Source organism: Heterodontus francisci, chromosome 49, assembly GCF_036365525.1.
Source record: "Heterodontus francisci isolate sHetFra1 chromosome 49, sHetFra1.hap1, whole genome shotgun sequence".
NCBI lineage: Eukaryota > Metazoa > Chordata > Chondrichthyes > Heterodontiformes > Heterodontidae > Heterodontus > Heterodontus francisci.
This window is the reverse complement of record NC_090419.1, coordinates 14,335,126-14,348,164: the sequence shown is the minus strand read 5'-3', so window position 1 is coordinate 14,348,164 and position 13,039 is coordinate 14,335,126. Positions and strand designations below refer to the sequence as shown.

Genomic DNA, 13,039 nt, shown 5'->3' with positions numbered 1-13,039 from the left:
GGGTTGTTTTCCTTAGAGCAGAGAAGGCTGAGGGGGGACCTGATTGAGGTATACAAAATTATGAGGGGCATTGATAGATTAGATAGGAAGAAACTTTTTCCCTTAGTGGAGGGGTCAATAACCAGGGGGCATAGATTTAAGGTAAGGAAGTTTAGAGGTGATTTGAGGAAAAATTCTTTTCACCCAGAGGGTGGTTGGAATCTGGAACGCACTGCCTGAAGAGGTGGTCGAGGCAGGAACCCTCACAACATTTAAGAAGTATTTAGATGAGCACTTGAAACGCCATAGCATACAAGGCTACGGGCCAAGTGCTGGAAAATGGGATTAGAATAGATAGGTGCTTGATGGCCGGCACAGACACGATGGGCCGAAGGGCCTGTTTCTGTGCTATATAACTCTGTGACCCGATGAAACCCTGCTTGAATAATGTTGACATTCCACAGCAGCAGTGACATGAAAGTCCTGTTCATCTGCTTTTGATGGCGTGTCTTTCTTTTGAAGGAGAGGAATGTTTTGCCACATCACCGGCGGGGGTGGGGAGGAAACGCCACTCACGTTCGTATTTGTGCCGTGGGACGTTTTTTGAGCCAGCCACTTAATTAGGCAGGCAATGATCTTAACTTGACAATTGGGCCGAAAAGTGTCAGTGATGCAGCAGAGACTCTCCCTCGGTTTTTTTGTGGGAAGCGCTGGATTGCTCCCTGTAATATTTGCAGCACAGAGACGGGCCCTTCTGCCCATCTGCTCCGTGGCTGGCGTTTCTGCCCCCCACGAGCCGCCTCCCACCCACCTCTCCACCTCCCCCTATCGCCTCCTATTCCACTCTCCCTCGTGTGTTTATCCAGCTTCCCCCTTAAATGCATCGATACTATTCGCCCCTCAGCCACTCCCTGTGGTCGCGAGTCCCCCACTCTCACCAGTCTCTGGGTATAGAGGTATCTCTTGAATTCCCCGTTGGATGAATTAGTGCCCGTCTTCTATTGATGGCCCCCCCTTGTTCTGGTCTCCCCCCATAAAACATTAGAAAATTGACAGTGCCAGAAGGAGCCCATTTCCCCCCCCCCTCCCCTCAGAAACCAGGCCAGCTGGGCGCAGGGCGGATTGAGTGGATAATATTGAAGGATCTGTAGATTTGTTGCAGGGTTGAATGATTTGTGTACATGCCCTGCCTCATCGTGTAAAGTGGAGTTTGGTACCTAAAATTGCTGGCATCTGCGTGGTCTGAATTCACCCTGCTGTGCAAAGGAGGTCTATTAAGGGAGGGGTACGGTTAGGTTGGACATGCTGTGTATTGTGACCCGGAACTTGATCAGGGCCCTAGCTCCTAAAATGCATGTTTTTTTTTTCTCCCCCCCCCCCCCCTCCAGGACTGGCAGCCGCCCTTCGCTGTCGAAGTCGACAATTTCAAGTTTACACCTCGGATCCAGCGTCTGAACGAGTTGGAGGTAAGCCCTCTTCTTACCTCCCACTGGGCGTATGTGCCCCGCGCAGGTCCCTCCCACGTTTTGGAGGTGACCCCAGGATTTCTGGGGTGTGTTAGATGAGCGAGATGTAGTTGGCGACGGGAGGGGCTGCCACCTCCTGCTCCCGAGGCCACTCAGGAGGTGGGGGGGGCGCGGTGCGATGGTGCTCGGTGTCCTTCCCTTTGAGGTTTTTGCAGGGTCCCCCCCTCCCCAGCGCAGCCATTTCTCTGACGGACTCGTTTTGTTACCCAGTGGGACACTGAGCTTTGCCTCCCAAGCTCCTGCAGCCAAACCCATGCCAGTCGATAGGACGACCCGCTGCGATTGAGAATTCATCTCGTTGGATACCGGTCAGAGTTATATAGCACAGAAACAGGCCCTTCGGCCCATCGTGTCTGTGCCGGCCATCAAGCACCCAACTATTCTAATCCCATTATACTTGCAGCCCGGGTGCTGTCACTCGCACGTCAAACCCCGGAGCTTGCAGAGGTGATGCCATCGCCCGCTAAGAGCAAGCTCGCTCACCCGTCCCGCCGGCCTCTCCAGGTCTCTCAATGTCGACGTGAAGTGGCTCGGTGGAGTTGAAGAAGGAATTCACCCTCTGGCGCTTTTCGCCTCTCCCTCGGGGTGTGCACAGTGCAGATCGTATCTACGCGTGGGTCACATTAAACATTATCCCACGCGTGCAAGCCCCGAGGGGTTTTACACTGGCTCCGGGCCCCCTTCGTGCCATGTGGCGCGCAGACCCTGGACCCGGTTTGAGCCTTTGCTGGGGTGTGTTGCCCCGACCCTTCAGCCCATCCCTCAGCACCTTGGAATGCACCAATTACCTCAGTTTATTTTTTAAAACTTTCTGCCTTGCTTCGACCTTCTCTATCTAGCCTTTTGTTTTCGCCTCGGAACTGCCCCCTCTCCCGGCGCGCGCGCGGAGCTCTTGCTCAAAATGGTTACTCCTCGGCCGTCTCTGAATGCCAACGGTTGCCGGGCGGGCAGGCGGCGTGGCCGAGCCTGGTCCTGTTCGATACGGGCACACAACGGTCCCTGTGTCAGTGGATGACGAGCTGGTTGGGATAAATTAACTCGGCTCGGGTGGGGTGTTGAGCCAATCTTGTGTTTTCTTTTTGGGGAGAGTTGTAGGGGGGGGGGGGGCACAGGATCACCAGGCCTTTACCAGTTGAGCCCTGAGGGTCTCCTCCTCCCCCCCCCCCCCCCCCCCCCCTCGAAGCAGCTTAATTGTGCCAAACTATCTAAATGGGCGTCTGGCAGTGATTTGCCTTTGAAGCTTCCGGCTGATTGTGTGTGTGTTTGTTCCTGGGCAGGCTCAGACCCGCGTCAAACTCAATTTTCTGGACCAGATCGCCAAGTTCTGGGAACTGCAGGGATCCACGCTAAAAATCCCCAATGTGGAGCGACGAATCCTCGATTTGTACAGTCTGAACAAGGTAATGCTTTCTTGTTTTTAAAAAAAAAAAATGTGTTTTGATTATATGCTGAGTTGAGGTGAAGGTTATCAGCTCCACAGAACACCATGTCAGTTCCTTCACACCAGTCTCCCGGTGGATCACTCGCTGCCAGAGATCATGTTTTGAAATGCTCTGCTTATCGTTGTCAGGACAGGTACAGCACGAGGGTTAGATACAGAGTAAAGCTCCCTCCACACTGTCCCCATCAAACACTCCCAGGACAGGTACAGCACGGGGGTTAGATACAGAGTAAAGCTCCCTCTACACTGTCCCCATCAGACACTCCCAGGAAAAAAAAAAAACGGGGGTTAGATACAGAGTAAAGCTCCCTCTACACTGTCACCCATCAAACACTCCCAGGACAGGAATAGCACGGGGATTGGCTGGGCAATTTGGAGCACTTCCTGCCAGCAATCAGGGGGAGCAGCTGCACCTGTGCTGCAGCAACTGCAGAGTGGAGATTGGAGACTGGAGTAATTGGAGAAAGTGGAGAGAGGTGAATGCAGAGTGGAGAGAAACCATCAAGGAAGGCTGCAATTGTTTTGGAGAGGTGGGTGTCAGGGCACCTGAAGAACTCTTCAGTTTGGACTGTTTGTGGGAGGGAGAAGAGGCCGGAAGACTTGGGTGGGGCTGCCAAATCCAGTAGGGGGCCCCTGTATTTGTATTGGTGCTTGCACACAGGGAGCTCCCTCCCCACCCCAACTGCCTGCTCGGGACAGCTGGAGTTGCCCGGGTGAAGACTTTCTTGTTAAAAGCAGAAGAGGAGAGTACCGGGCGGCTCCAGCCATCCCGGGCGAAGAAGCCTCCCCCAACTGGAAGACAACAAACAGTTTTGGACTAATTGTTATAAAGGTGCTCCAACTGGCACTTGGATCAAACATCCTTTTCAGCCTTTTTCTCCCTTCCTCCACTCAGTCGCCTCAGTCACCTATCCTCCCCTTTTCCTTTACCTTCCTACCCCATCCTCCTCTACTCCCACTCCACTTTGTTTAAAGTTTGCTTTTTTTGTTTCAATTGTGTAAATTTGTTTTGTTTCTTGGGGGTGGGCGTGGCTCTTAGACCCCATGGCAAGTCCCTCTGCACCGGTGGCGGGGCCTACTCGCACATATGCTGCTGCAGCTGCACCTGTTGCCCCGTCACCGTTTGCTTTATTAACAATGAAGCATGGGGTCAAGAGTTACGTCCACCCAAACATGACGATAGAGGCATGCGTGAAAGCAATGGCCGAGGTTGTCGGCCCTTCGGCCATTGTTGCAACCTCTAAAATGTACGGGAAGGCAGTAAATTTTCCTGAAGACCGAGTGGACGGTGTCCCTGGCTCTGAACAAGGGGCTCACCGTGGGCGGGACCTTTCTGCCAGTGGACCCCTGGAGGCCACTACGCAAAGGCTCATTTTATCCAACGTCCCGCCCTTCATTCCTGGTGAGCTCCTCCTTCCCCACCTGCACCATCTGGGGGGGGATAAAGACGGGGCTCACCCCAGTCCCACTCGGTCTTCGGGACAACAGCCTCCGACATGTGTACTCCTTCTGCCGCCAGCTATTCATGCAGCTGGCGCTGGAGGAGGTTACAGAGGGCCACTTCAAAACAGAGTTCCAGGGGACGGCCTACCGCGTCTTCTGGACCTTGGACGGGGTGCGGTGCCATGTCTGTAGGGGGGGTGGGGCATGTTCGTAAGAACTGCCCAACCTCCCGGCTGCCAACTCCAACTCGGCGGCCCAGGGTGGCGCCGCTGCACCTCCTCCCACCCCCCCTACACCTCCATCAGATACCATTCAGTCGGTACCGGAGGCTGTGGTTTTCATGACCTCCGGCAGGGAGGAGGGTGCCCGTCCAAGTGGAAGGAAGGCGCGGAGGAAAAATAAACATCGAGAGGCGCGTCCCCTGGACCTTTTGACACAACCTGAGTCTGAGCTGAGCACAAAGCCCGATCTCTGGGAGTCAACTTGCCCCAGGGCTAGGCTCAGGCCCAGGGTGAATAAGAAAAAAGAGAGTGCGGAGGCGGAGGCCTCTGATGACATGGAGGTCTCTGAATCGCCGCACCCAACTGGGAAAAAGAGGAGAAGGCACCCCTCCACAGAGGTGACGAGGGGCTCTGAGGTGCAGGGTCCATCTGTTGGAGGGGAGCTGTCTCCTGTTTCGGGTCCCCAGGTTTCCCCCACCACTACCACCAACATCAAGGCTGCAAGGTCCGGGCAGGAACTCCCTATTCCTCAGGATGGAGTGGAGGGGGAGACACCTGTACATGTGGCCCCTCCAGGGGAAGCCAGTGGAGCCCTGCTTGTTGTGGGGGAGCCTGGGGACGCCGCCCATTCTGCCACTGCCACTGGGTCGGGTGCCCTGAGTAGAGGGGAGGGCGGGGCCCCAAAGGGTCGGCCCTCCCAGCTGGAGTCCACCACCAACCAGGAGACACCCGACCCGGTTATAACTGAGAATGCTGCCCCATCTGCTGGGCCTGTGGGTGCTGGCGGAGCGGGAGATGGCCTTCGCTCACCGCCTCCGGTCTCGGCTCCGGCTGGATTTCCGGAGTCGGGAACTTGTCTCCCCTGGACCACTCATTGGCCTGGGGACGGAGGTGGAGGGGGGGTCCTGAACTGCTGGTACCCACAGGCCCCAGTTTCACAATAGAACCCAGAGAGGACTCCTCCGCCATCGATCCTGGGGGTGGGATCGTGACGGAGGCGGGACCAGCTGGCGCGGCCGGGACGTCCGCCCCACAGTGTGTGGTGGGCGTGTCGGCCGCTGGCGGTGACGACCCGGAGGAGGATGGGTATTCGGTGTGGGGCACGGAGGATGATCTTGATTCCATCGCCAGTGAGGTGGTGGAGTCCCTCGTGCCTCCCACCGAATCTCCTCTCATTCCCACGGTGGAACTCCGGGATTTCCTCACGGCTTGCAGGGGTTGCCGCAATAAAGTTCAGCTGGCCCTCGACCGTTGGTCGAATCTGGCGCTGATCATACAGTCCGTCCGTGCCGCCCTGAAGAAAGCGGGCAAGCGCGCGGGCGGGAAACTGGTTGAGAAGCGCCGTTTTAATGTGTTCCTCAGTGGGTTGCTGGGGGAGTGGAAGGCCAGGTGCACTTACACTCCCTCCTCACAGTGAGGTGTTGGTGACGGGTTTTAATTACCTTTGACATCAAAATAACCATAGCCAGCCTCAACATCAACGGCAGCAGAGGGGCTCACCGCAGATTTCACAATCTCTCAGTCCTCAGGGAAGGGAGATACGCGGTGAGCTTTCTGCAGGAAACCCACACCGTTCCAGGAGACGAAGCCACCTGGCTCCTGAAGTGGCAGGGTGGGGTCTACATGAGTCACCTCACCCCTATTTCTAGTGGGGTGGCTATCTTGTTGGCCCCGACTTTTCAGCCGGAGATCTTGGGGGTCAAGGAACAAGTGCTGGGCCGCTTGCTCCACCTCACCGTTCGCCTGGGTAGCGTGCCGCTCCACTTTGTGAACGTGTACGCGCCCAGGCCCGGCGCGTTGCAAGCGCGCTTCTTTGAAGAAGTGTCCACTCTCTTGAGCTCCATCGATAGCTGCGAGTGCATCATCCTCGGGGGGGATTTTAACTGCACCCTCGAGGTGCACCCTCTAGTGCGGCCAAGCGTCGGTGGAGAAGTTGAGGGGACTGATCAGCTCCCTTAACCTGGTGGACGTCTGGCGGAATCTCCATCCCGACTCCAGCGCCTTCATGTGGAGGTCTGGAGGAGGAGGGTCGCAAATCGACCGCCTCTACTTTTCGCAGGCGTACGTCTCCCGCGTTTCGGCGGCCTCCATGCGGCTGGTGCCATGCTCGGACCACTGCCTAGTATGGGCGGAGTTCACTCCACTCCACACGCGGGCGGGGTCCGCGTACTGGCACTTTAACAACCGGCTGCTGGAGGACGAGCGATTTCGGGACTCGTTCAGTCGATTGTGGGCCGACTGGAGAAGGAAGCAGGGGGGCTTCCCTTCTATGAGGCTATGGTGGGATGTGGGCAAGACTCACATCCGCGTCTTCTGTCAGGAGTACGCGAAGGGGTCGACCAAGAGGCGGGAAGCCGAGATCGGGCGCCTTGAGAGGGAGGTGCTCGACTTGGAATCCCGCCTCGGTCATGCAGTCGCGGACCCGGCCCTGTGGCAGGCGTACAAAGAGAAGAAGGGCGCGCTGAGGGACCTGCAGCTCATAGGGTCCCGAGGCGCGTACGTGGGGTCAAGGATCCAGATCCTGGAAGATTTGGACCGCGCCTCACCCTTCTTCTACTCGCTGGAAAAATGGCGGGGGGTCCGTAAGCAGCTCGTCGAGCTGCTGGCCGACGACGGATCCTCCATCACGGATCCGGAGGGAATGGGCCTCCTGGTCCGTACTTATTACAGTGCGTTGTTCTCTCCAGATCCGTCCAGTGAGGATGCGCGCAGAGTTTTGTGGGAGGACCTGCCGCAGGTCAGCCCAGAGGGCGCCGAAGGATTGGAGGCTCCGCTCACGTTGGCGGAGCTGACTGGTGCCCTCCACCAGCTCTCGAGGGGCAAATCCCCAGGACTGGATTGGTTGACCGTGGAGTTCCTCAGGGCGTTCTGGGACATCCTGGGGGATGATTACGCGCGGGTCCTGGGGGAAAGCCTAGCGACCGGGGAGATGCCCCTCTCGTGGCGCAGGGCGGTCATCGTCCTGCTGCCGAAGAGGGGCGATCTCCGCCTGCTTAAAAACTGGCGTCCGGTCTCCCTCCTCAGCACGGATGATAAGATCTTTGCCCGGGCTATGTCTACCCGCCTGGGCTCCGTGCTGGCCCACATGATCCACCCCGACCAGTCCTACACGGTCCCGGGCCGGTCCATCCAGGACAACATCCACCTGGTCCGGGACCTGATCCATCTTTCCCAGAGGACTGGTCAGTCGGTCGCCTTTCTCTCCCTCGATCAGGAGAATGCGTTCCACAGGGTGGATCACAAATACTTTTTTGGGACTCTGCGCGCTTTCGGACTCGGGCCGCATTTTGTGGCCCGGGTCCGACTTTTATACGCCGCCGCAGAGTATCTAGTCAAAGTTAACGGGTCCTTGACGGCGCCCCTTCGCTTTGGGAGAGGAGTGCGTCAGGGATACCCCATGTCCGGCCAATTGTATACCATCTGCGTGGAGTCTTCCTGTGCCTGCTTTGCAGGAGGTTGACGGGATTGGCTCTGCGCGAGCCGGCCATGCGGGTCGTCCTCTCTGCTTGCGCCGTCGACGTGCTCCTCGCGGTCCCAGATCCCGTTGACTTGCGAAGGATGCGCGACTGCCAGCAGACCTTTTCTGCCGCGTCCTCCGCGAGGATCAATTGGGAGAAATGTTCAGGACTCCTGGTTGGTCAGTGGCGGGTGGACTCCCTGCCGGAGGAGATGACACCTTTTGCGTGGAGCACCACGCACCTCCTCTATCTGGGAGTCCACCTTAGCCCCGCTGAGGAAGCCTGGCTGGCAAACTGGCAGAAGTTGGAAGCGAAGGTCACCGCTCGGCTGGGGCGCTGGACAGGACTGCTCCGAGTGCTTTCCTACAGGGGCCGAGCGCTGGTCATAAACCAACTGGTGGCCTTGATGCTGTGGTACCGGTTGGTCACTTTGGCCCCGCCCCCTGTATTTGCCACCAAGATCCAGAAGAAACGCGTCGATTTCTTCTGGGGCAAGAGGAAACACTGGGTCTCTGCCGCGGTCCTGAGTCTCCCGATGGAGGAGGGCGGCCAGTCGCTGGTGTGCGTCCGCACCCAGGCTGCAACTCTCCGCCTTCGGACCCTGCAGAGATACCTGTACGTCGAGCGTTCTCCCAGATGGTGTGCGCTGGCGACGTATTTTTTCCGCCAGTGTCACTGCCTTCAAGACGACACGCAGCTCCCGGTGGAGTCCGTTAGCCGCGCCTCTCTGAGGGAGTTGCCTGTCTTTTACCGGGATCTATTCCGAGTCTGGAACATGGTCGCCTCCTGTCCGGGCGGCCGACTCTGGGGACGGTCCGACGGGTGGAGGAGTAGCCGAAACCCCCGGGACGCCCCTCACTGCGGGTGGCGAGGGGGCTCGGGAGTGCGGAGCGATCCCGGCCGAGCTGACCCCCGCTCAGCCGGAACTGCTCATCGGACCCAGACCCCGAAACCCTCCTCGGGAGCCGGTCCCGCACAACCCGAGCCGCCTCTCGGAAATGCCCTCCGTGCCATTCCAATCGGCGCGGAGGGGTTTCCTGTACGCGCTGCTCCTGCACACTCTCTACTTCCTCGCCCTCGTCGGCCCTGGCGGTCCGCGTTCCGATCTGGCGGCGAGGGGAAACCCCGATGGAGGTCTCTCTACGTGGGAGTCTTCCCCCATTACATCGCGGACCTGGGGTGGAGGGTGTTGCACAGAGCAGTCCCGTGCAATAGGCTTTTAAGTAGGTTCACGGACTCCCAGGCCGCCTGTACTTTCTGCGGCCTGGACGAGTCCGTGTTCCACGTATATACGGAGTGTTCGAGGTTGCAGCCCCTATTTGAGTATCTGAAGGGGCTGCTCCTCAAATTCTGGCTGCACTTCAGTCCCACGCTCCTGATCTTTGGGCACCCGGTGCGGAGGGGCTTGGGCCGGGAGGAGGATCTCCTCGTCGGTCTGCTCCTGGGCCTGGCCAAGGTGGCAATTCACAGGTCCAGGCTGCGGGCCGTCGGGGGGTCCGTCCTCCCCGATTGCCTGCCCCTCTTCCGCGGTTACGTTCGTGCCCGGGTGTCCCTGGAGAAGGAGCATGCAGCGTCCGCCGGTACACTTGAGGCCTTCCGCGACCGGTGGGCACCGCAGGGACTGGAGTGCATCGTCGACGCCGAGAATGGCATTTTAATTTGAGTTTTTGTTTATTTCTGTTTTTAATGAAGTTATTTTAAAAATATAAGTCCGTATATAAAGGGGGCCTGAGCAATAAAGGCCCCCTTGACATGAAAAATATAAAAGGGGCCTGGGGTATGAAGGCCACCTTAGAAGAAAAAACGGGGGTTAGATACAGAGTAAAGCTCCCCCAACACTGTCCATCAGACACTCCTCAGCATTGGGGTCCAGCTGAAGAAGCGAGTTTTAAACACCAGTTTCCCTGTCTTTCTGAAGAGCCATTTCTTGACCTATTTGAGCCCACCAAGATGACAACAGAGAGTAGGCTTGTCCCTCTGGGGTCTTTGTGAACGCTGCTGTGAAATGAGCCACTCGTGCATCACGATGACCTGGAGCTGACTGCTTTCCCCCCGCCAGCCCCCCCCTCGTTCTCAGGTGACGGAGCAGCCTCCGGGTCCTTGCTGGGTCAGATGCCGAGTGTTCATGCGGGTGTCCGCGCCGCCCAGACTCCGATGGGCGCAGGAGAATGGCCAAGGCGTCCCTGCTTGCTGGCCCGAGCTTGCACGTGTGCGGGCGCTGACCAGCTTGCCCAAACTGCAGTCTGCGCAAGCTCCCGCAATGCCCGGCAGTCCTGCCCTTTCAACGCAGGCACGTCCAGTCCTGCTCATCATTGCACTGCTGATGTGTTGGCCCCAGTCGGAATTTGTGGCCCCGGTGGTTTGGAAAGGGACGTTGCTCTGTTGATGCGTTGCAGAGCTTTCAAAATGCACTCTCCATACCTGCGCGCACACGTTCAGAAGTTTAATGTCTCTGGTGGGGGCGGTGGGGGGGTCTTTCCAGTTGGAGGGCCACCTCGGCCATATTCCCACAGGTATGATTGCGCCCCCTGTGACAGAAGCAAGCTCCTCGCCTCGCGGGTCCTGCAGTCTGTCCCTGTTCTGCAGCTCCTGTTCCTCATGTCTTTCAGATCGTCATCGAGGAAGGCGGCTATGAGGCCATCTGTCGGGACCGGCGGTGGTCTCGGGTGGCTCAGCGACTGGGCTACCCGCCGGGGAAAGGGATTGGCTCTCTGCTGCGCTCCCACTATGAGCGGGTCATCTACCCCTTCGACACCTTCCAGTCTGGAGCCAGCCTGGCGGTAAGCATGGACCTCCAGCATGTAGAGAACTGTGTCCCTCGGTCTGTGTCTGTGTGTGCCTGTGTGTCCCCCTCTGTTTGTGTGCCTGTGTGTCCCCCTCTGTTTGTGTGCCTGTGTGTCCCCCTCTGTTTGTGTGCCTGTGTGTCCCCCTCTGTTTGTGTGCCTGTGTGTCCCCCTCTGTTTGTGTGCCTGTGTGTCCCCCTCTGTTTGTGTGCCTGTGTGTCCCCCTCTGTTTGTGTGCCTGTGTGTCCCCCTCTGTTTGTGTGCCTGTGTGTCCCCCTCTGTTTGTGTGCCTGTGTGTCCCCCTCTGTTTGTGTGCCTGTGTGTCCCCCTCTGTTTGTGTGCCTGTGTCTCCCCCTCTGTTTGTGTGCCTGTGTCTCCCCCTCTGTTTGTGTGCCTGTGTCTCCCCCTCTGTTTGTGTGCCTGTGTGTCCCCCTCTGTTTGTGTGCCTGTGTGTCCCCCTCTGTTTGTGTGCCTGTGTGTCCCCCTCTGTTTGTGTGCCTGTGTGTCCCCCTCTGTTTGTGTGCCTGTGTGTCCCCCTCTGTTTGTGTGCCTGTGTCTCCCCCTCTGTTTGTGTGCCTGTGTCTCCCCCTCTGTTTGTGTGCCTGTGTCTCCCCCTCTGTTTGTGTGCCTGTGTCTCCCCCTCTGTTTGTGTGCCTGTGTCTCCCCCTCTGTTTGTGTGCCTGTGTCTCCCCCTCTGTTTGTGTGCCTGTGTCTCCCCCTCTGCTTGTGTGCCTGTGTCTCCCCCACTGCTTGTGTGCGTCTCCCCCACTGCTTGTGTGCGTCTCCCCCACTGCTTGTGTGCGTCTCCCCCACTGCTTGTGTGCGTCTCCCCCACTGCTTGTGTGCGTCTCCCCCACTGCTTGTGTGCGTCTCCCCCACTGCTTGTGTGCGTCTCCCCCACTGCTTGTGTGCGTCTCCCCCACTGCTTGTGTGCGTCTCCCCCACTGCTTGTGTGCGTCTCCCCCACTGCTTGTGTGCGTCTCCCCCACTGCTTGTGTGCGTCTCCCCCACTGCTTGTGTGCGTCTCCCCCACTGCTTGTGTGCGTCTCCCCCACTGCTTGTGTGCGTCTCCCCCTCTGCTTGTGTGCGTCTCCCCCTCTGCTTGTGTGCGTCTCCCCCTCTGCTTGTGTGCGTCTCCCCCTCTGCTTGTGTGCGTCTCCCCCTCTGCTTGTGTGCGTCTCCCCCTCTGCTTGTGTGCGTCTCCCCCTCTGCTTGTGTGCGTCTCCCCCTCTGCTTGTGTGCGTGTGTGTGCGTCTCCCCCTCTGCTTGTGTGCGTGTGTGTGCGTCTCCCCCTCTGCTTGTGTGCGTGTGTGTGCGTGTCCCCCTCTGCTTGTGTGCGTGTGTGTGCGTGTCCCCCTCTGCTTGTGTGCGTGTGTGTGCGTGTCCCCCTCTGCTTGTGTGCGTGTGTGTGTGCGTGTCCCCCTCTGCTTGTGTGTGTGTGTGCGTGTCCCCCTCTGCTTGTGTGCGTGTCCCCCTCTGCTTGTGTGTGTGTGTCCCTCTGCTTGTGTGTGTGTGTCCCTCTGCTTGTGTGTGTGTGTCCCCCTCTGCTTGTGTGTGTGTGTCCCCCTCTGCTTGTGTGTGTGTGTGCGTGTCCCCCTCTGCTTGTGTGTGTGTGTGTGTGCGTGTCCCCCTCTGCTTGTGTGTGTGTGTGTGTGTGTGCGCGTGTCCCCCTCTGCTTGTGTGTGTGTGTGTGTGCGTGTCCCCCTCTGTTTGTGTGTGCGTGTCCCCCTCTGTTTGTGTGTGCGTGTCCCCCTCTGTTTGTGTGTGCGTGTCCCCCTCTGTTTGTGTGTGCGTGTCCCCCTCTGTTTGTGTGTGCGTGTCCCCCTCTGTTTGTGTGTGCGTGTCCCCCTCTGTTTGTGTGTGCGTGTCCCCCTCTGTTTGTGTGTGCGTGTCCCCCTCTGTTTGTGTGTGCGTGTCCCCCTCTGTTTGTGTGTGCGTGTCCCCCTCTGTTTGTGTGTGCGTGTCCCCCTCTGTTTGTGTGTGCGTGTCCCCCTCTGTTTGTGTGTGCGTGTGTCCCCCTCTGTTTGTGTGTGCGTGTGTCCCCCTCTGTTTGTGTGTGCGTGTGTCCCCCTCTGTGTGTGTGTGTGTGTGTGTGTGTTGGTCGCACTCTCTCTCTGCCCCCACCTCCGCCCCCCCGACTTTTGACTGCGGAAATTCAGGGAGCTGCTTCTGCTGGCTCATTTTGTTA

General features: G+C 58.3%; 1 protein-coding gene across 3 annotated transcripts in view; it reads left to right on the top strand.

The window, feature by feature from the left end:
* kdm5c (lysine demethylase 5C) overlaps nucleotides 1-13,039 on the top strand; it is a 96,035-nt gene that overhangs the window by 44,007 nt on the left and 38,989 nt on the right. For all 3 annotated transcript variants that reach the window (XM_068024155.1, XM_068024154.1, XM_068024152.1), the window contains exons 2-4: nucleotides 1,368-1,445; nucleotides 2,783-2,905; nucleotides 10,678-10,848. In XM_068024155.1, coding sequence (XP_067880256.1) covers nucleotides 1,368-1,445; nucleotides 2,783-2,905; nucleotides 10,678-10,848 — 372 coding nt within the window. The remainder of the gene's footprint in view (nucleotides 1-1,367; nucleotides 1,446-2,782; nucleotides 2,906-10,677; nucleotides 10,849-13,039) is intronic.